This window comes from Melopsittacus undulatus, chromosome 1 (assembly GCF_012275295.1).
Source record: "Melopsittacus undulatus isolate bMelUnd1 chromosome 1, bMelUnd1.mat.Z, whole genome shotgun sequence".
NCBI classification, from domain to species: domain Eukaryota; kingdom Metazoa; phylum Chordata; class Aves; order Psittaciformes; family Psittaculidae; genus Melopsittacus; species Melopsittacus undulatus.
The window spans coordinates 9,830,646-9,853,821 of NC_047527.1; the positions used below are offsets into that span (position 1 = coordinate 9,830,646).

General features: G+C 37.2%; 1 protein-coding gene across 1 annotated transcript in view; it reads left to right on the forward strand.

Annotated features, from left to right (window-relative positions):
- The window catches only part of ASAP1 (ArfGAP with SH3 domain, ankyrin repeat and PH domain 1), a 118,116-nt gene that overhangs the window by 61,364 nt on the left and 33,576 nt on the right, over nucleotides 1-23,176 (forward strand). The window contains exons 5-14 of the mRNA XM_034069793.1: nucleotides 423-509; nucleotides 6,722-6,822; nucleotides 7,238-7,307; nucleotides 8,368-8,455; nucleotides 8,956-9,004; nucleotides 15,030-15,193; nucleotides 16,747-16,880; nucleotides 17,902-17,993; nucleotides 18,778-18,964; nucleotides 21,367-21,452. Coding sequence (XP_033925684.1) covers nucleotides 423-509; nucleotides 6,722-6,822; nucleotides 7,238-7,307; nucleotides 8,368-8,455; nucleotides 8,956-9,004; nucleotides 15,030-15,193; nucleotides 16,747-16,880; nucleotides 17,902-17,993; nucleotides 18,778-18,964; nucleotides 21,367-21,452 — 1,058 coding nt within the window. The remainder of the gene's footprint in view (nucleotides 1-422; nucleotides 510-6,721; nucleotides 6,823-7,237; nucleotides 7,308-8,367; nucleotides 8,456-8,955; nucleotides 9,005-15,029; nucleotides 15,194-16,746; nucleotides 16,881-17,901; nucleotides 17,994-18,777; nucleotides 18,965-21,366; nucleotides 21,453-23,176) is intronic.

Below are 23,176 nucleotides of genomic sequence, written 5' to 3' on the forward strand. Positions count from 1 at the left end.
AAACCCCCTTGTCACCAAGTTCTTTTGTATTCTATAATCAAAATTATAATAATCCCATTCACTATTGTAGTTTGTGGCTAAATTAAACTGTATTTTCATTCTTTAAATCATCTGTCAAGCTTATTGAAGTTATTTAATTAATATTTCAGAAACTAATTTAGTTGCATTAGATATAGTGAGCCATTAAAGCATCACGGAACACAGCATGCAGAGTGCATTCATTTTAGCTTGCTTTTCAAGTAATGTGTGTATAGAATGTGAACACAGAAGAGTGGACTAGTCCATGAAGATAATTTCAGATATTACAGAAGCACAGAGTAGTTGAGCTGATTTTTTTAGGACATCTAAACCAGTACATTGCAATGTGTGAAAGAAATAAAAGTTGCAGCCAAAAAGCATATAATGGCAATCTCTTTCCATAGATAAAGCAGACACAAGATGAAGAAAAGAAACAACTTACTGCCCTTCGTGATTTGATAAAATCTTCTCTGCAGCTTGATCAGAAGGAGGTAAATCATTTAGACATATTATTCTCAGAGATAATGTGAATTTATGCATTATGTCTTCAGAAATTGGTTTAATTTCTATAGTTACCGGTTCAGAAAAGTTGGACTTTGAGCATTATGGAAAAACTAATACTTAGAATGTTCAACTACGTATCAACAGATAATAATTTCAGATTAATTTTGTGTTTCCATTTTGTTTGTAAATAAATTGTTCCTTTTTTGTGTAATTTTTAGTGCACTTTTTTACTGTACTGTGAGAATAGTTGTAATGGGTCAGATAAATTCTTCATCTAGCCTAGGATCATGTCCTTGACAATGATAAAGAATGTGTGTTCAGGAAAAAATACAGATGGGTGGAATGCACACTTCTTTGTTCTGTCCTGCCATCCCCACATGTCCAGGATTTTCCTGACCTATGTGATCCTGACTAAGCCACAATTACCTGTGGTTTCCATATCGCTATTCATCTGCCAACTCATGTGGATTTTGTGCTGCTGTTCTACTTTCCAAATGCCTTTTGCTAATACTGGACTGTAAGGAAGAAAATCTGTATGTTAACCAGATAGCAGTGGCTGAGTCAGGGCACTTAAAGATACATCAGCAGTTGCACCGGTATCAGAGGAAAGGGGCAATACGCAGTGTGCATTGCAGATGTACTGGAATACTCGTTTTGAACTAGGAGATAGATATAATGTACATCCCAGCTTTTACCTGAGATAATAATGTGAGTTTTTCCAAATCATAGTGCCTGAGAGTCAGAAATACTGAATATGCCATGGTAAAGCTGAGTGTTGTGGAGGGGGAGGGCTTTCCTTTAGGAAAAGATGTATTTTACATAAGAGAAAACTGAACATAGGGTAAGCAAACATTAACATTTGCTAGGTCTGCCCAGCTGATTAAATATTTATAATAATGATTCATATTTAATAATAATTAAACATTAAACAGATGCCATTCTGCTGCATGTATATGATCATCCACATATCTGATGGGTCAGCGTTGCTGATACCAAATATACATGAAAATGTAATTTGCAACCAGAGGTACTGTGTCAGCCAAGTTTCCAACAATAATCACTAATGGATTCTTAGAGTAAAATGTAGGACACCCCAGAATACCTCCCATTAGTAGCTATCTGTCTTTGCAGTTTCTTCACCACCCAGTGGATTTCCTGTCTTTGAATGTGTGCAGTTGCTTTTTGAAGCAGTGTAAGTGGTCACCTTGTTACAGCTGTGTCTTATCCACCACTACATGTTGTGTGGAAAAGTCCTAACACTGACTTGCTTTTTGGACAGTTCTTAGTGCAGAGAAGTTGGTGTGTGTAATTTAATCAGCTTTAAGGCTATAACCATATCATTCTGGTTTTGAATCTTAATAGTGAACTCACAGTATCTTATTTTTCCCCTCCGCATCACTTGCATTTGTTTATGCTGATTTTCACTTGCTGTTTATTGTCAAGTTTACTGTCTCGAGGTCTTTGAGAAATTCTTCAGTCAGCCTTTGTTGGGGAGCCTGAGTAATTTAATACCACGTAGCAAAGTTTGGCAGTTGACTGTTCACCCTTTCCCAAATTGTTTTAGTGTTACACACCAGATGTGCTGGCACAGCTTTCTGTGAAACTCAATTGTTTGTTTCCTGCTTGTTAGGTCATCTGAGGACTTTTTTCTTGTCCTGTAGCAATGTAATTCTTTACCTTCCGTAAGGAACACTTAAGTGCCCACTGAAAGTCCAGGTACACTGTATGAGTCTGTTGCCTCTTGCTAATTCCTTCAGAGAACTCCAGGATATTTTTGAGACATAACTATTATGTGCAAAAGCTGCACTGATTTTTCCAGTGTATGTAGTACTAAATGTACTCCTAAAATTAGTTTTAGTTAATCTTCCTTATGTGGTGTGAAGGTTACTAAATCTTTCCTAGAATTCTTTTGGCACTTCTTCGTAAGAAGGACTTTAATAGCTGGGGCCAGTAAGTATCTGTAAGGGCTGTCCTGTAATTTAGTAGGTAGCACATTGTGATTATGGCTTGAAGATGTAATCGCAGTTAATAGGGAATGACTGAGTAATTCCTTATAGTGTGTTGGTGTGGTTTTTTTATTCTTTTGAATACTTGCCTATGTGTGCTTTCGTAATGTAGATGTATATTATATAGCAAATAAACCTTAGCCAGAAGGCTGTTTGTTTCCCTGTACTTTTAATAGCTTCATTCTGAAGGTCAGCACAGCCTTGCCCCATACTGTCCATGGTTTTCAGATTTTCTTTGTCACAAATGATGACAGGAGCATTACGGCGCACCTTTTAATAGATCCCAATTTATTGTAGACCTGACAGTTCTATCTAGTACTCAGTTTTCCCATATCTCATATTGTGCAGTCTTTCCCAGTGCTCTGTTTGGTACTTCTTTTCCTTCTGTCTGTGCATATGAACCTACTAGATGTCTTCCATAATACATGCAGAGCTTCCCATACACGCATTACATTTGTAGCCTCCCCAGTATCTAAATCACTCTGAATGTAACTCGTGCTCATTCTCCATCCTCATCCCCAAAAGTGGAACAAAGAACATTAAATTTCAAGAGCTATTTGGAAATTCTAAAGTGTTTTTATGAATCAGTTCTCAACACACAGAAGAAAAAGACCTCCTCTGTTCTCATGTACCTTTGTCTTCTACAAGCTGAATATCTGGGAAGCAAAGAAAAACACCTCCTTGTCTCCTGTCTGTAGAGTAAGTTCAAGCTCTTGTGTAATCAGCCAGCTCTAGGAGATAAAGTAGGACAAGTGGGTTATTCTTCAGTGCTATGTATTGTACATACATGGCTGCATACAGGACAACTCAAGTTGCTCATAGAGTATTATGAGGTGGAATAACTAAATGAAATATGTGTCTAAGTTTCCCAATTTGACCCATTTAATTTTTATGTTTTAAATTAGGTTACCTTCCACCAAAACAGAATAATTGTATTTCATTTAGTTCTGTAATAAAGTAGCTTCAGAGGCATCACCATAATAAACTGTGTGGCTTTTTTAATAGTGTAGACAAATCCTAGGACTCCTGAAAAGCATGTGTGTTTACATGTATGTTAGCTATGCAAAAAACTTGTAAAGTGTTGGGCTTGAAAGGAATTGAAATGTGTCCTAGAAGAACAAGGAGCAATACTGTGATTCTCAGATGTTCAGACAAATCAGGAGAGAGAGTGAGATCTGCTGTAATGAAAGAATCTACTATTTTGGATGAAATAACCATTTGATCACATGGATGTTCAAGTGTCTGTTTCAAAATCAATGTGATGAGTTCCATGAGACAGAACAGAATCATGCTGGCAGATACTGAGGAGGTTGATAAAACAATGTCTCTGTTGCTTAGGTATTCAATGTTTAAATCCTGAAATAGCATGCCAGTAGTCATTACTGTTTTGCTAAGTGGCAATGAAACTTGACACAGGGCCTGAATTTCACCACTTTACCTCTCCATCACTTCAAGTGATGTAAAGTTGGGCTTTATTATGGTGGCAGATGGCCTGGTTGACTGTGATTAAGAATACATTTTCCCCTTTGTATTTACTGCATTATAATCTCACAGTTGGAAAATTTATGGATTAATGGAAATATCAAAGAATATGAAATGAAGGGGATTTTCTCTTGTGGATTTGTAAGGATTCAGAAGTACTCTTATCAAAAATTGCTTTGGCAGGGGAGCAATTTGAAATACTGAAATTGAGGCCCTGTTGGTGTGTAGCTTTAAGTTTCTTTTGCCCCTTTGTGCAAGAGAAGGAAGCTGAAACTAGTGATTTCTGTCCAAACTAAATTTGGACACCCTTAACCTCTTTGGAGTTGCCATTAGATAAGTGAGAGTTCCTACCCAACCCAGGCTGACCTGCTGGCCCAGATGACAAGTGATTCCTGTGTAGCTGTTAAATCTATTAAACATTTAGGATGCTTTTGAATTTAGAATACTGTGTATGGAAAAACTACTCTTCAGCACCCATCCTTTCATTTAGGAAAAAAACACTAATGTACTAAAACCCTACACTTGCTTTAGGTCTTATAAGGCAACTCTTGTTTCACTCTTGCATGTATTGAAGGTGTTTATTTAGCATTATGGGCATCTGTAATGCTCGTGCACATTGTTCTGCAGACCTGTCTCTCCCTTGCTGAAGTCTCTGCAATTATCTGTCTCTTTGAAGAGCACATCTTGACAAGCCTTTGAATCTTGGGTTGTGCTGAAGTGCTAAAGCTGTAGCATTGCTGTGTGAAGTACAATTTACGGTGGCTCTGTTACTTGCAATGTCTCTTGTGGCTGCTATCTACTGTCTTGGAATTAATTTAGGGCAGTTTCTGTGCAAGAATTACCTGACTTTGTAAAATAACTACGGTTTATAGTTTTTGGGGGAAATATTTTAAGGAGCACTAGTATAACTTTAATTATATGAAGTATTTAGTTTACATGTTGAAGAGTGCTTGGACAAAGCCTTGGGTGATATGGTTTAGTGTGAGTAGTCCCTGCCCATGGCAGGGGGGTTGGAACTGGATGATCTTAAGGTCCTTTCCAACCCTAACTATTCTATGATTCTATGATTGAAGAAGCTGAAATATTAAAGGAAACCAGGCCTTAAATACAGGCTTCTATTCCCTATTTTTGTATGCTAATTATTGGTACACATGTAAGTTAACAGCTCTAAGTTGAATGCAGCTAGTGTTTAGAATCATGTTTCATGTCTGTTTTCTTGAGTCTTTCTTTATGTTTTGATATCTTTCCTCAAATCTACATCCGATGGACTCTTTGGAACAGGAATTGTATCTCATTTCCTTCTTTCCTAAGCTAATACAAGTAGGAGGTTTGAAATACACTTGTAATAAAAGAGCTGCTTATTGTGGTACCATAAACACGGAATGTTGCACACAGCCCTTGTGCTGCTTCCAGCAACAGCTGCCAGTTTTACCAAACACCTCTCTCAGTTCCCATTATGAATTTGTTACCAAATGAAAAAACAATTGTACAGTCACTGAATAAAATAAGAAGGCATAATCTTCAGTATATGTTGGTTATGGTAATTGTAAGAAACTGCTTTGAGAGAGAAAAGGTTATTGCTCAAGGGAGTAATGGAACTTCTTTTGATCTTTTTGTGGGATTTTGTCAGATATTTGCAGATAAATGTGTCACAGCTATATTTAAAACTGTGTCAATGTGTCCTTAATGGTACCTTTTTATATGCACTTGCAAAAAATTAAAAGCTAACTTTGGGCCTGATCTTTTTCAATGGAAGGAAATTCAGAATTGGCTCCGGTTTAGTGGAGGATGCAGTCTAGCTATCACTTTAGACAATTTAAATATATTGAAGAGTGAAAGACATTTAGTAAGAATTGATCCTTCAGTCGTCTTAGTTGGTTTTTAATCCAGTGTCATATATGAAAGGTTGCACAGATTCTATTATATTTTGTTACTTGATGAGAAAAGACACCAGTGTGCCTAAGAGTAATTTTTACCTTCTTTCTAGTACTGCTAGAAAGGGGCATTGTTTTAGTAGATATGGGGACTATACGATTTATGGTCAAGGAACATGGTTTTTAAATAAAATAATAATGCTTGTTTTAAATTATTTGCTTTCTCTTCCCTCTGTTCCTTTTGCCTTTCGTGATCGAAGTCTAGGAGAGTAAGTCAATGTTTTAATGAACTTTGGGGGATTTCGCCTTGCTGATGTGCTTATAACAAGTTAATCCGTTTCACTCAATTGTTTCACTAGATCAGGCCAAAAGCAGTTGACTTCATGCACTAAACCTCATGATTTATACACATATCTTTTAATTGGTTTAAAAACCCCAGTGATGATTAGCATTTGATTCTAGTTTCTACATGTGTTTTTTTGTATATATGCATGCTATATTCTGTGGCTTTCTTTTTGCAATTTTATCTTAGCATTTTACTCTTTAACAATAAGATTATATCGTGTTTCTAAATTTTAAAAGTCATTATTTTGAGATAAATATTTGCCTTATGAAGTAACTGAATCTTGAACATGCAGTTAGTTCAGGATCGAGTGATGTAAAAGCAAGTTCTATGGATGTAAACTCCTATATGTAGTAGAAGTTCTCTCTCTTTAAGTCTTTATGAATTTGTGGAGTTGTGGTAGAGAAGAGAAATGAAGTAAAACAGGCATAAAGGTTAGGAAAACTTCCTATGCATGTCAAGAAATGTTAATGGTGTTTTTCCCTTTTTTTTAGGATTCACAGAGCAGGCAAGGAGGATATAGTATGCATCAGCTGCAGGGGAATAAGGAATATGGTAGTGAGAAGAAAGGCTATCTTTTAAAGAAGAGTGATGGGTATGTTCTTGGAGCACATTGTACATAGTGAGAACTCTTACCATGTTTATGCACCGATTTTATTGTTTTCTACTGTGGATGCTTAAGGCACATTCTCCTAAGTGCCACAAGTACTCAAGAATTTCACAGTTCAAATCTGAACACAGATCTGAGTTTCATGCGGTAAATGCAAAAAGCATGTCAAGCAATCATAAAAACTAAAGTCATTAAAAAGAAAGCTATTGTCTTTATGAGTCTCTGCAAAGTGATTGAGACCTGTCATAAATTTCTGATTTGCTTTTGGTGAGGTATTTAGTAGAATTTTGACTGCATCTGTTTGTTTCTCAAGGCTAATCTTCTCAAAATGTCAATAGGATGAACATGCAGTTTGAAGTCATGTTTAGTTACTGAATTTGTTGTTGATGTTCTTCTGTAGGTTAAGAAAAGTATGGCAAAGAAGAAAGTGCACTGTTAAAAATGGGATTCTTACCATATCACATGCAACGGTAAGTTATTTTTATGCCTTTTTATTAAAATAGTAAATTAACATTATCCTTTCCCAGTGAATCTGCTGGTGTTAGTCTACTATTACACCGAACAGGCCATTTCTGCTTCTGACTGTTGAAGTTCTGTGGATTGCCAGAAGTTGGAGACAGATTTATGGAAGTACTGTTCCACTTGCTCTGTTGAATTCTTTGCTAATTGTCTGCTGCTGACCACTAGTGGCAACTTCAGGTTAAATGGAGCAGTACATCTGTTCTTACTGCACCTTTGAGATATGGGATGAGATTCAGCTGAATAGAGTGAAGTGGCTGCAGTGTAGCTCTCTGCATCAGAGCAAGATCCTGTAGACTCCTCTCCTAGCCACTGGCTGGTCAATGCAGTCAAAGGAATCTGGGTAGATTTGACCAGATTTCTTGTTATAAACTTAGTTTTGGCTGATGGCTGTACCGGAAGACCAATAATTAGCTCATACATAGATGTCATAGATGTTTTATTCCTACATAGGATGTTAACTGTTTAAAACATTTTAATGCCTGCACATTCATTTTGTAAAAGAAATTAAAATTGTTCAACTAATCAGAGTGAGAAAATGAGGCGAAAGGCTGGTTTGTAGTTAATTTAAAAACTTCCTGTGGGCTGCATGAAGTAAGTGAACTCTTCTTTAGCCTTCTAAAATGTCTTCAGTTATTTCCCCCACTGTTGTAGCTTATGATGGTTGATTTGATACTTGCTGTAATGAAAAATTGCATAATAGTTTTAGCATTGGTTTATGAAATACAAGTAAACCTTCAGTATTATTATATTCTAAATTTAGGTTTATTCCTTTGATTCCTTTCAAATAGTCAGGAAGAGTTGCTGTGAAGATTTTAGTCTTCTTTAGATTTAGCAATCTGTCCATTCTGAGAGGCCAGAGCAGACTAAGTCGTGCAGGTCTCGAGCATTTTGAGGGTGTACATGTATGCATGCCCACACTTTAAATTAATATCATATATACCTGCTCCCAGAAAAGAAAAATAATCCTAAATCAAGACATTTTAAAAGTAAAATAAATTTTCCTTTTAGTCCAACAGGCAACCAGCTAAACTGAATTTATTGACCTGCCAGGTGAAGCCAAACGCTGAAGATAAGAAGTCTTTTGATCTAATATCACGTATGTAGCAATTTTAGTACTGCCTTGTAATGTTATTGTCAAATGCATTATTGCCAATGAGTATAATAAGTAGTTCAAAATTCAGGTCTGTATACAGATACATGCAGTGCTTCATGAGTGTGCACATCTCTTCAGTTTTGAAGATGGGTTCAATGGGCAAATGAATACAAGATGTTTTGTGTGTGATATAAATAATGTTTGTTTATGACGAGGTTTTGCTTCAAAAGGGCAAAATTTGACTCATGCTTGTTTTTCATATTTCTAAACATAACACTTGAAATACGTACATAAATCAAAATTCACTTATTCCATCTTTTTCTGTTTTTTCTTTTCCCTTGGAATCATTTTCCGTAGCTACGAATGAAGTATTAATGTTGCTGCTTAATTGCAATTGCTCTTCAAGGCTTTGGTTGCCAAGTAGGTTTTAGTAACCTACTAAATATGTAGCTATTTTAGAATTTATCATGTACCAAATGAAAATGTATATTTATTCATTTCAGATAACAGAACATACCACTTTCAAGCAGAAGATGAACAGGAATACGTAGCGTAAGAATACTTCTAATTTTTCAAGTTTGGATTGCCATTAGGGCTGTATAAAAATAACACCTAACAGTGGAAATACATTTCTCAGTTAATCAAGTTGTGCCTATGGTTGTAAATCTGTAAATGTAAACTATTTTGTGCCCGCTATAGGGCCCTTTGAAAACCTTGTAACACTAAAAGCAAAGCAAAATCCAACGAACCAAACCCCCATTTAGGTCGTGTACCCTGCCAGCACGTGGTTTGTGTGCAGTTGCTTGGCAGATACAGTAGATCAGGTTATTAAGGGGCGAATGAGATGTTTTCTAACTGCTCCTAAACCTTCTGTATCAACATCTTTTTTTGCAGTTACCACTTTTCCTCCTGATCTTACCTTTTCCTTTAAATTACAAATTATAAATAGATAAAAGTTCTCCATATAACACAAAGGTGATGCATCTTTTGTACAGTAGGCCTAGAAATAGACAGACCTCTGAGATCTGTGTACTCCAGAATCCAGTAAATTGCTTCACTAATGTGTGTTTCCAACCAGATTATTCTCTTTAAAACAATCTTTCTTCCTGCTGGATCAGAACTACTTCTTGCCTGAGAACTATGTACTACTTTTTATCCTCCTTAATATTTCTCTCTATCATCAAACATGAGTTGTGCAGGAAGTTACAATCTAAGGCTCATCACCTGACAGCTCTACAGAAGGCAGCAAGCCTGAGCCTTCCAGGCTGCCTCATTCTTCAGGACTGTTGTGCTCTTTTGTTACATGCCTATATTCTAATGGAAGGTGGTGTTGCTCCATGTTTATTTTAAAGAAGCAGGGAATGTTGGTAGGATATTTCAGTTGTTTGGTAGTGTTGAGAGGCAGTGGCATTGACAGTTCAATGCTGGGAGACATGGGTAAAATGAGAAGGCTGGGGAATTCTTTGCCATGCAGCTCTTTACTTCCAGAGTCTCCCACAACTTTATGTTGGCTCTTAGAGTGCAAGGCTGACCTGCTAGTCATGCTTAGTGCAGTCATTCTGGAACTTAATTATTCCAGGAATGTTCTCAGTCAAGAAGAAAACACTGTTATTTCTGATCAGTAATGGATTTGATGAGTCATAAGGTTTTGTGTCTCTGCCATAAATTAGTTTTTACTAATATGTTGATTTAAAAGGCCAAGGGTGGGGAAAATACATTAGTGATGTATTTCTGATTGGCAGATCTATCAGTTCAGTTTAGCTAGCTCTCTGTTGGCCTGTTTTGAAATTCCAGGCTGGTTTTGTTTCCTGTTAAAAGCATAGTTTCCATTTGGTTACCACTGAAGTCTGGTTTATCACTTCAAAGTTCAGTGGCTGAAGAAATAGCTTATACTGGAATACAGAATCATAGAGTATCTCAAGTTGGAAGGCACTCATCAGGATCATCAAATCTGACTCTTTGCTCCTCACGGGACTTCCTAAAGCTAAACCATATGACTGAGAGCATCATCTGGATGCTCCTTGAGTTCTGACAGTTTCAGTGCTGTGACTGTGTCCCTGGGGGCCAGCCTGTTTCAGTGACCAGCCACCTTCTTGGTGAAGAACCTTTTCCTGATGTCCCATCTGAACTTCCCCTGGTGCACCTTCATCCTGTTTCTTGGTGTCCTACCCCTGGTCACCAGAGAAAGGAGATCAGCTCCTCCTCTCTGCAGCTGCATGAGGAAGGTGTTGACTGCAATGAAGGCACCCCTCAGCCTTCTCTTCCACAGGCTGAACAAACCAGGTTACCTCAGCTGCTTCTCCTAAGTCTTGCCCAGGGGCCTTTCACCATCTTGGTTGCCCTCCTCTGGACACAATCTACTAGTTTGATGTCCTCCTTATACTGAGGCACCTAAAACTGCACACAGTACTCAAGGTGGGGCCATACCAGTACAATGCACAGTGGTAGCATCTTAATGCTGATGCAAGTTTAAGGAGTTTTGTTTGGCTGAAGAGATTATTTGCATCCAAGTGCTGAAATACATGCACACAAGCTAAGTGTATTTTGCCCGTATTGACACTCTAGGCCACATTCAAAAAGGTATTGTAATGCTACTCAGACAAGTGTTCTGTTTCAGAAGATTACTTAAGTGACCCAAGAAGCAGTACTGCTTTGAGATGCACATAGAAACTTACTTTTCTTTTTCTTTTCTTTAGGAAAATTTCTGCAGTATCTTTAGTTAATTGAAGTTCATGATCCAGAATGGTTGTTAATGTGTTGATGAAAAACTACTATATAACCAAATGGTCTATTTTTCTTCTAGCAGCCACTGAGTAGCCCTAAATTGCTTTATTATCTAAGGTGTCATGTGAACAGCACCCTTTGACTTCTAATCTTACTGATTTGAGTGTTCTGCAGGAGCTATGTGATGTAGCTCCTTGATTATAGTTGTCATCCTCTTGTTCCAGTTTTCACCTGAATTGTATATGTGTGCCTCGCTGTCCTTGACCTTTTCTTCTCCGTCTTGTGTTTTGTCCACCCAATTTGAATGCTGCCTCTGTTCTGTCTTTTTTCCTTTGTTCACCAATTGGTTTTCAAATTATAGAATCATAGAATCAAAATCCTTCCATAAATCTAAATAGAGAAAAAAAAAAAGCAAAGATGCATTTATACTCTAGTTTAATTGACCTTGCATGCATTTTCCTAGTGAGCATTTGAAACTGGTTCCTTAAATAGCTTAAAAATAAAACTAATAATGAATTTTAAAAGCAGATGGTTTAAAATATGAATCAGTGAGACCTATGTTCTGTTACAGGTTTATTACTGCTTCCCCTCAAACATTGCCTTTAGTTCAATGCATTTCTTGATTATGTTTTAGTTTCTTATTTTTATCCAGCCAGCTGTCTGTTGACCTTTAATTACTGCTTCACTGCCTTTAAAGTCTCAGTGGATTTTATTAGTTTCTCTAATAGTACAGTGTGTGCAGGGGAGAGGGAGGAGGTATGTCTATGTGCATATATATATTTGTGTATATTATGAGAAACATAACCTCAGATCTCTAAAAAAACAGGTTTCTTTTAACATTTGCAATAACAGGTACTTTCTACTTTGATAACTGGATATTTGATATTGAATATTTGATAATTGTGGATAGAGCCAAACATACTCCAGATAAAACATTTTAGTTCTTTTCTACTCTCTTTGAAGCCCAAGAGTATATTGATTTCTGTAGAAGATGCCTGGAATATTAACAAAGCTATTCCAAATTTCTGCTATGAAGAAACACGCATCTAACTTCAGTATAGTGTTTAGCAACAGTCTTCAGATGTCTTTTACTTTGGGAATACCAAAGGAATGGGAAGGTCTTGATAACATCTGTTGCTTTTTCCATACAAAAAAGTTGTTTCTGAATGTTGGAAAAATATTATGCTATTCTTGTTCTGTTCATGCATTTACCTGGAAATAATCCTGTTGCAGTAGTGATTGTCAGAAGAGACATAATCCTTTATTGCAAACTAAAATAACTGTTAGACTGATTGTTGTTTTGGTGGGGAGGGAAAGGAGGAGCTTTTATTGGCATAGAAATACTGGACTAATGCACCCAAAACTAACGAATACTTCTCCTTCACTGGATCCAGAAGTCACCCATGATGCCAGATTTTTGTTTAGCCTCATGATTTTCTTCAACACTGGAAATCTCCAGCAAACCAAATGCCTTAAAGGATCATAAGACTGCAGAGATCCAGAAAGAAAAGTGTAGTAGCAGATTGGACAACCGGTTTTACTGTATTTGATAGAAGACAAAGTGGTTCTGTTAAGACTTGAGTAAATTTTAAATTATTTGCAAGAACAATAGAAAGTATCAGTAGAATCACAGAATGGTTTGAATTGGACAGGACCTTTGAGATCATCCAGTTCCAAACCCCTGCCATGGGCAGGGACACCTTCTGCTAGACCAGGTTGCTCAAGGCCCCATCCAACTTGGCCTTGGTATCACCAGAAGTGTTTTGACCATTACCTTGACACTGGTGGTATAAAATAAAGCAAATGCATTTTTAAAAAACAAAGGAAAAAGGAGATTTGTACAGATAAGAGAAAGAACAGCAGCCATAAGGCAGTTTATATAAAATGTTGACATTGAATTAATATATTTATTGATTTTATATTGTTTGGTTTGGGTGTACAGCGTGTCAGAAGGCCAGGTGACCAACGGGGGACTTGTATAATTAGCACCAGTCCTTAAGAAAGTGTCTGTTGCTGTGCTTACGTTCAGTGGGCCTTGCTGCTGCTGTCTGGGGCAAGCTGACCCCACAGTGCAAAGCAGCCTTGGGGCAGGGGTTCCCTCTAGCTGAGGAAGCACAACCAAAATAAGCTACTGCTGTTCCAGTTTAGAAACCCATAATATGGAAATCTGTATCAAACTAACAGCTGGCTCAGTCATGTTGTGTTTATTTTAATGGCATCTAATATATTTTTGATTGTTCCTGCATAGTTGAGTTTTATTCAAATTCTGCCTTTTTAACAAACTAATCAGACTGTAACCCTGAAAGAAATTGTCAACAAATGTTGTCTGTCTGAGTTTAATGATTATTTTACTGCTTGTTTAACCAAACATCACTATAATATTAGAAGCAAGACACTGCTGCCTCTTGAGTTTGTTAATAACCTTGGATGTCATCAGAAAACTTGCAGAAGAATGCCATCTAGTGTGGGTTCTTGTATGTTCTCATATAACTGGAGATAATGGAAATACATTGTTCTCAGTATATAAACTATGGGGCAAATTTGGTATTAATTTGTTACATGTATTTTAAAGGTTGATTTTTTTAATAATTAAAGCATTTTTTGTTTTGTAAATCCAACTTAGACTATTTTTTACCCATTAGATTTAAAAAATATGCATATCAAGTTATTATATACAGTATATATAGTTAACATATGTATATACAGTTATATACAGTTCAAGCTCTGAATCTGTATTGCAAGATTATGTATATGAATTCCTTTCTGAAATACTTTTGAAGTTTATCTTTTCATTATTATTTCAATGAGAACTGATGAATCTCAATCTGAAGGTTGCTTAGATGACCGCAGCCATTTCAACCCCTTTCAACAGATTGGTGGTTGCAGATAATTGGAATATTGTAAACAGGAAATGTGCGGACACTGCCAGTTTAAAATATTCCTATGTAAAAAACATGTGTTTGCAGTAGGTCTAAAATCATTGTACCTGGGAGAGTTTCTATTTTTAACTTGCAGTGCTGCCTCACTTAGAAAAAGAACATCTGCAACATGCTTTGTCCTTAGCGTCACTGCTTTCCCCTCTTCCACCTGGAGGGCAGCAGCCCCTGAGAGGGGTTTTTTGACTTGGTTTTCATTTAAAACATCATTGTATAAACAAAACCTTGCAGAGTGGTTGGGAGCAGGGGGAGCCATTGTCTGAAATATAATTGGAGTCTTGATATGCTGCAGTCAACAGTTGCTCTGAATATTTTCAGTTAGCTCTCAGTATCGTTACTCCTCTGCCATGCTCCCTTCTTCAGCCATTTGTTGCCATGGCAGTTTTCATTAATTTGGTCATTACAGTCTGACTCTGAGTGCGCTGAGACCCACATTTTGAAAGGCAACTAGCCATTAGCACATTAAAAATGTGCTTCCTGTCTCCTCTGTGAAGAGAGATGCACACTGGAGAAAGTAGTGGTTGCAATTTTCTCCTTCAGTAATGGGATAGAATTCAGGAAGATCTTAGACACCTACTTTTAAAGCAGTTAAATTTACAGGAGCTTAATGGCACCCTTTCACTTCCACAGCATCTGCTTATTTGAGGAACTTGAGAACTGTGCTACTTTGGCTTTAAATTGCTTACCAAAGGGATTTTAGAGTTAAGACTTTTTCTCTTTGCCTTCTCTGATTCTTTATCACTTTTTCTCAAATCTTTCCTTTCCACCTCTCACTTTCTTCCCACTCAGTCTCTCCCACAGTAAAATCCCTCCCTATATTCCCACTAATATTTTGTTCCTGCCAAGCTTTCTATGGTTTATAGGTTAACTTGTATTTGCAAATGCAGATCTTCATTAAGGTCTTTATCTTGTGCTAGATGGATATCAGTATTGACTAACAGCAAAGAAGAAGCATTAAATATGGCATTCCGTGGAGAGCAGAGCACAGGGGAGAACAGTTTAGAGGATCTGACAAAAGCCATTATTGATGACATACAGAGATTACCCGGAAATGAAGTCTGTTGTGATTGTGGCTCACCAGGTATCTCAATTTGTTAATGTCATCAACTTCGTGTTGGAAGCAAAGTAATTTCTTTAGAGATGTGTTTGTAGAGTGCAAACTAATTTTCTAAGTGATGTGTTGATTGGTCTTCAACCTGTTTTTAAAAGAACAAATACGACTTTTATACTTCAGTTCTATTTAATTCACTAAAATATTTCTGTGTGTTGTCTGTGCTTACTTCCAGCAGTTCAAGCCCCTCTGGAGTTTGAACTGTTCTTGTTGCACTGTCTCTAGATGCTTGTTGCACTTGAATGGAAGTTGCTTGGCATCACTGATCCTGTGCATGCTACTAAGTAGAAGTGAGTAATGCTTAGACAATGACTGTGGAAAAATTGACCTGGCCAGGATCTTACTCTGAGGTTTTTATCTTGGCATGAGACTATTAGAACTACAGTAGCAAAAATACCCAATCTTGTGCAAAGAATGAGACCCAGAGTTGAAATCCTCTCAGATATTATCTTCAGAAGTGCAGAGTTACAGGTCAGTTACATGTCACGTAAACCTAGAGATGAGTCAAATCATCATAGTACTACTGAATTGATACGGTAGTTAGCAGCTGCTGCTACAGCTTTCACATCTGAAGAGCTAGTTCATGAAGGTGATATTCATTTGGAACTGAGTAGATGGCGTGTATCTTAGAGATGCTAACCGATGCAGAACTGATCCAAATAAGAAATACCTAGATAAAAAATGCAAAGTGGAATATACTTTTGTCATATCCTGGAAATTGGTTCATTCAATTATTTCATGATGTAAAGCTACAGAAATTCAGATTGCAGTTCTCACTCTTCGTTTATTTTATAGTGAAGTTTTAAGCTTCACTCCTGCACCCCAACTTGCTGCTTTAAAACTCCTGACTTAATGCTTTGTCAGTTACTATTTAAGACCAAGGAAGAGATTAATTTGAAATTATGTGTCTGTCTGGAGATATGTCTGGAGCTTTTTCTTTTCCTTAAAAACTCATCTTGCTTCTTATATAGCATTCATTGTGTAAAATCTATGCTCACGTTACATGCAGATCTCCTACCATGACCACAATATTTTTTTGTCCTGGACTAGCCAGTATTACTTAAATGGTCCACAACATATTACTGGTTTACTTATTGGAAAATGCCATAGTCAGTCTTCTATGAAGAAAGACTATTCAAAATTTAAGAAGTAAACATTAAAGCTTTGTTGCCTACAGTGGAATTTAGGAGATCTATTCCTTTTGAAAACAGGAAGCAAAGGCCTTACTTTCTACAAGAAACAAATCCTAAATGTATTCAGATACAGTCATTCAGTATGGATTTGTACATCTGAATTCAGTGCCTTTGGGACTGTCTCTAAATCTGAAAAACTTAATTCCACTGGTATCAAACTGTGGTTAATTTTTCACTGTGGTTTGGAGAAAAGTATGGAATATTCTTAGTTTATTTCCATTTATTAAAGCATTAAGTGAGGAATCATTTCAGAATGCACTGGGATTTCTTACCATCATTGAAAAACTTTTCTTGGACTTTGATTAAATACTTTGTTTTGCAATTCTACAGATCCAACATGGCTATCAACTAATTTGGGCATTTTAACCTGCATTGAGTGTTCTGGAATACACAGAGAAATGGGTGTCCATATTTCTCGAATCCAGTCTTTGGAATTAGACAAATTAGGAACGTCTGAACTCTTGGTAAGTTCCTTTAATTTGGATTATTTTATTATTTTCTAGTCAGATGTTCTAGATACAGGTATCATTCAGGTGTATAATTTATTGTTAAAATTTTTCAAGGTATGTGTTTTGCAGAATGCTGTCTTCACATTTTTGTATCTGTCTTACATGAGGCTTTTTACTATTATGTGTTATTGATGCTTTTAACCATCTGTCACTTCTGATGTTAATTTCTGGAGGTTTTGCAGAATGAATATTGGCATTAGTGCCATCAGGATTTTGCCTCCCATTAGCTGATCTTGACCTTAAATCAGAGCAGCCCAAAATCTCATGTAATTAAAGAAAATGAAAGCTAATTTAACTTGACCAATGAGAATGACCATTCCTAATTTTGACAGAAAATTGTTGGGTGAATCTTTTAATTTTATGGAAGAAACCCTCTAGCATTAAACTTACTCAAGGAATTTGATGTGGCTACTAAAACTAAAACAAGAACCAACCAACCAAAAACGAAACAAGAAACAAAGAAAGAAAAAAACACAGTTACAGCAGGTTTATCTCCTCAACTGTGGTTGGTGTGTGAGAAGACACTTGTCACAGAAACTTTGTAGGGAAAACTGAGAGGAGATAAAAGGTAGTTCTGGATTTGTGTAGGTTTAACATTAGCACTGGAAGCATTTTTGAAATCTTGAGTCGGTTTTGAAGTTAGCAGTGGTTTAAATCAAATTTTACTAAGTGTGACTTTGCAGTAGGTCTGAGCTCCTTTCCAAAAGTAACTTCCTGATTAGTGTACTAGAACTGTTTCAGTGTTTATGCTGCTAGTTCCTCATTCTGTTCTTATGCTGGAGGTAGATTGTCTTCAAATACAGCAGCAGTGGCTGGGACGATAGGATTCACACTTAAAATTTTTAATTCTTTTCTAAGTGTAATCACTGTGCTTTTATTCTGCAATTTGTTGTATTCCATCTTTTAGCAATAGTGTGGAAAATGCACATTAATAGTCCAGGTTGTTGGATGTTTTATTTTGTTTTTCTTATTGCAGCTGGCCAAGAATGTAGGAAATACTAGTTTTAATGATATTATGGAAGGGAATTTACCCAGTCCTTCACCTAAACCCACTCCATCAAGTGATATGTAAGTTTACAATCTTTGAATTCTTTAATATTAAGTTTACTGTGGAATATATATGTGATGTAAAATGTGTTAAAGAGTAACCAATCCAGAGGAGAGCTGGGACAGCAGAAGAAAGGGATTTCTTACTCCACCTGTGGGGTTTCTTAGAAGTACAGTCTTTTGTCATGCAGTCACATTGAAACTACAGCTTCTTGGTGTAGAAAACTTCAGGTTTGGGTTTCAAGATTCATTATTTTGAATCTTGAGAGGTTTTGAGTTTTGTAGCATCTCCTCTGGTGAGAGACACAGTTGGACTAAATGACACCAGCTTCAGGTTCTGTCTTGAGATAGAGTTGAGCCTTTTCTTCCTTTCCTTGGTGTTGGAGATGCACAAAGGACATCACATATATTGTTTTGCCACAGAAGGCTTTTTAAGCTATTAATGCTGCTTTCTAGCTCATTAAGTATTTTTCTTTTATCCTCTTTTTAGCATCTTTTTCATACTTGTCCTTTTTTAACAGATTGACGTGTTCCCATGAGAAATCACATTTCAGGCTTTGTTTTTTCTTTGGTCTTAGTCCTCAGATTCAGAGTACTTTTTGTATGTAACAAGAAGGCAGGATAAAATTGAATATGTACCTTGGTTTTGGGCTTATTTGCAAGACAGACATGCATTATAAAGTCTTTATCAATAGTTTTCTTCTGCCCTGCTCAGCTCCTGAATTAGGCAAGGTGAGTTTAAATTTAAGTCATTGACCCATTTTTCTAAGTATTTCTAAACCAAGCTCTATTTTCACACCCACAGGACTGCACGTAAAGAATTTATCACTGCTAAATATGTAGATCATAAGTTCTCCAGGAAGACTTGTGCATCTGCAGCAGCTAAACTGAGTGAATTACTTGAGGCTGTCAAATCCAGGGATTTACTTGCACTAATTCAAGTCTATGCAGAGGGGGTAGAGCTAATGGAGCCACTGTTAGAGCCTGGACAGGTAAGCTTATCAGGTAAACAAAGCAGAATATTTTAAGTAATGTGTATTTGTAAAATGTCTGGGACTGTAGCTGCTCTCTTAGATGCTAAAATAAGAGAAGTAACAGATTAAAATGATAGGGTTTTCTTTTTTTCCTTCATGTATCCTCCTTTTGGGGAGGGAAGAAGATGGATCACTTGTCATCAAATCCTCTGAAGGACTGTGAAATGTAATAGTAGCATCATGCTGTTCTGGGGCAGCTATTGAACAGCACCTGTTCTGCAGTGTGTTTCTTTAGGATAAGGCCTAGAGAAAGAGAGGGCTTGTCTTGATAACCCTGGCTCACCTGATACCACAGACAATATCAGATCTGCTTTTGAAGTAGATGCTGAAAGAACACACTAATGACTGTACACAAGTCTCTGTTTCTCTGAGGAAAGAAAATACGATGCCTTCACAGCTTCTGATGAAACATTTACAGAAGTACAATTTCTGTCAACCAGGAAGACAGATTTGTTTATTAATTTTAAAAAACTTCTGAATAGTTGATCTGCCTTCTAAAGTCAGTAACAGCTTTTTGGAAAAATCAGTCCAGGTTGACCTGGAGCATCAGTGTAGAAAAAAGCACAGTGTGTAGCATTTCTATAGGCAACTGCTGCTGTGTAACCAGTTGGTCAGCAGTGTTTTCTCCCATTACTTTTGGACAGAACTTGGAGTGATCTCAGAGAATGTTTTCAACAAGTTCTGTGGAAATAGCTCCCTTGGCAAAGGGCAGGGTGCCTGTCTGTATCGAGTGGAGGGAGTTCAGTATAGTCTCAGCACTTGAAATATCACAGAGTGCTTGGCATGGAAACACATTACAAATTCTGTGTCTACAAGGTGAACTTTCTATATTTATCATCCTTAGCAGTTACCACAAAATTAGCATTTCTCAGCTGGTACAGTCGATACCTAGAAAGGTGTGAGCACCAACTGAAATGTGGGCTGCAGTTAAGACATTTATGCACTGTAAATTCTCTGATGTTTAATAAGTCTTTTTAGTTAAAGTTGTGATTTAAGTATGTGTACTATAATATATTTTTAATGCCCCTTTTGATCAGTAGGAGTTAATGAGAACGGGTTTTAGATTAATCCTCATCAACTTTGAAACTGAATTAAACAGAACTTATATTGTCAATTAAATGCATAAATGCTCGTGTTATATGTATAGAAAATAAAGTGTTGTTCTGTTTAAATTCATGAGGAGAAGCCCTGTATCTGGGAAGGAATAACCCCATGCACTCGTATATGCTAGGCACTATTCAGCTGGAAAGCAGCTTGGCAGGAAAAGGCCTGGGGGCCCTGGTGGACACCACACTGGTATAATACAACAGTGTGCCTCTGCGGCAACAAAGCCAATGGTATTATAGACTGCAGTAGGCAAAGTACTGCCAGCAGGTTGATGGCAGTGATCCTTCCCCTCTACTCAGTGCTGGTTAGGCCATAGCTGGAGGGTACTGGGTCCAGTTCTAGGCTCCCTAGTACAAGAGAGACTTTGATGTACTGGAGAGAACACAACGAAGGGCCACAGAGATGTTTAGAGGACATGATATATGAGGAAAGGCTGAGATATCTGTGACCTTTCAGACTTCAGAAGAGAAGGCTCAGGAAGATCTTATCCATATATATAGGGAAGGTATAAAGAAGACAAAGCCAGGCTTATTTCAGTGGTTCCCAGTGGCAGGACCACAGACAGTGGGCATAGTTTGAAACAGGATATTCCCTCTGAACAAGGGGAAAGTTTCTTATTATGAAGGTAACTAAGCACTGACATGGGTTGCTCAGGAAGGTTGCAGAGTCCCCCAGCCTTGGAGAGATACTCCAGAGTCATGGGCATGGTCCTGGGGAACTGGCTTTAGGTGGCCCTGCTTGTGGAGGGAGGTGGGACCAGATGTCCTCCACAGGTCCTTTCCAACTTCAACCACTCTGTGATTCTGTGAGGGATTTAATGTAGGTAGGACTGTGATTTTGATGTGGATTTTCCCAGGTTTTGTAGGAAATAGTGTTGTTGGATATGCTTGGTGCTCACCAAGGTGTCATAAAGCAACAAATACTTGAACTCACTCTATTCCTTGACAGGATCCCTTGTAGTTGCTAGTAGCTAAAATGGTTAAAGGCTCTTCAGGATTGTTCTATCCATCTGGGAAAAAGAAGACTGGTTTTGAGGAACCTGTGATGTCAAAGTGTGATGCTGTTTCCTTTGAAGCACATGATGTCTTTTAAGGATCCAGAAAGGCAATAACTGTTTTCATCATAATTTCCTAATAACATTTTTCTTTTGAAAGACTTGTAAAAGACTAATTGACATATATCTTGTAGGTCTGATATTACAGGCTTTGCAGAAATAAGACACAAAAATCTAACTTCTATTTGTGTGTGTTTAGGAGCCAGGTGAAACAGCACTTCATTTAGCAGTCCGGACTGCTGACCAAACCTCTCTCCATCTGGTTGACTTCCTTGTACAAAACTGGTATGGATTGATTTTCATTACGTATGAAAAATGTATATGTTCAAAGCTACCCATGCAGAGCTTTGGACAGTGTTCGCTTATCACTTACATGCTCCTTAGATATGCTTCAAAAGAACATAATTTTAGTACCTTTGAGTTGACCCTTATGCTCCTAAGTGTGGACAGAAGTGTAGGTTAAAACATGGAAAGCAGTTATAAAAATAGGATGAAAGGGAAAATTTATGTAAAGCAAAAGAGATCAGTGGTTTATAGCACATTGTTATGAAGCAATTCAGATGAATAGTTCAGGTAAAGATGTGACAAACATTCCGAATACAGGACACATACAAAGAAATTGTAAGAGTGGAAAGCAAGGATGTGTCTCATAAATTTATGAGTAGAAGCTAGACTGACTTCAAAAAGGGTGTTGTAGTGGTTAATAAAGTGTATTAAAGTTATTGACAGCCTGATCTTCTTAACTACTAATTTTCAACATGTAGGCGATTGGCTGAGCTCTTCTTTGTTGTCAAGAGATGTGTTCACAGAAGTGAAAAATCTTAATGAAAACACTTAAAAAATCAAATGGTACAACATAATTTTTCATATGGGTCACAACATAGTTAAACGTTAGCTGAAATTAATTCCAATCCACCTCTCCAGTATACTGTGAAGCAAAGGAAGTGGCAGTCACTTGCTGTGTCAGGTGGTGGGTTTTGGAGAATGAGGAGAGGAACACTGAGGAAGCACAGAAGACTCATCACAACTCCTCGGGAGTCCTTGCTGTTGAAGTGCAGTCAGTGAATACTTGGTTCTTTTCCTTTCCCTCTCTAAATAGTTTATGTAGCATTGTCTTAGGGAGTGTTAGAAGGTTTGGTCTTTGATAACAGCACAGACTTGAAATCCATGTTCCTGACACCATCTCTTGGGTTCTATGGACTAGCTGTTTAGCCTTCACTTTAACTTATTCTACTGCTACTCCCTCATGTTAAATGGAGTGCTGACTATTGTAGGAGTGTTCTTAAAGTAAAATATTTTTACAGTAAAAAATAAGCTATTAATATTCACAAGCTGAGGTCAGAATTTTAAAGCTTTTAAAAGCCTAAATTACTATTCTGAGCAATATTAAAGGATTTGTTATTTTGGATTGTTATGTAAAATTACTTTGTTTTGTGTGAAGAAACTATGAAGCTTCATAACATCAGGGACTGTAGCGATAGGACAAGGGTGGTAGGTTTTAACTTAAACAGGGGAAGTTCAGGTTAGATATAAGGAAGAAGTTCTTTACTGTGAGGACAGTGAGGTACTGGAATGGGTTGCCCAAGGAAGTGGTAAATGCTCCGTCTCTGTCAATGTTCAAGGCTCGGTTGGACAGAGCCTTGAGTGACATGGGCTGGTGTGAGGTGTCCCTGCCCATGGCAGTGGGGTTGGAACTGGATGATCTTAAGGTCCTTTCCAACCCAAACCATTCTGTGATTCTATGATTCTATAACTATCATCCTTTATGTGTTTTTGTCAGCTGTCTTGTAGTTTTGTCTCAATCTCAAATTTAAGAGCATCTTTACATCCATATGGGCTCTGCACTTACTGTTCAGTGTGGGTAATACTGAGTGAAAGTGAAGCTGTCATTTTCTGAGCTTTTCATTTTTATAAATGTATTAAATTGATCTCAGTATGTCATGACTTTTTTCAAGAAACCTTGTTTCAGAAATTGAAAATGGAAAGAGAGAACAGTTTTTAAAAGCCCT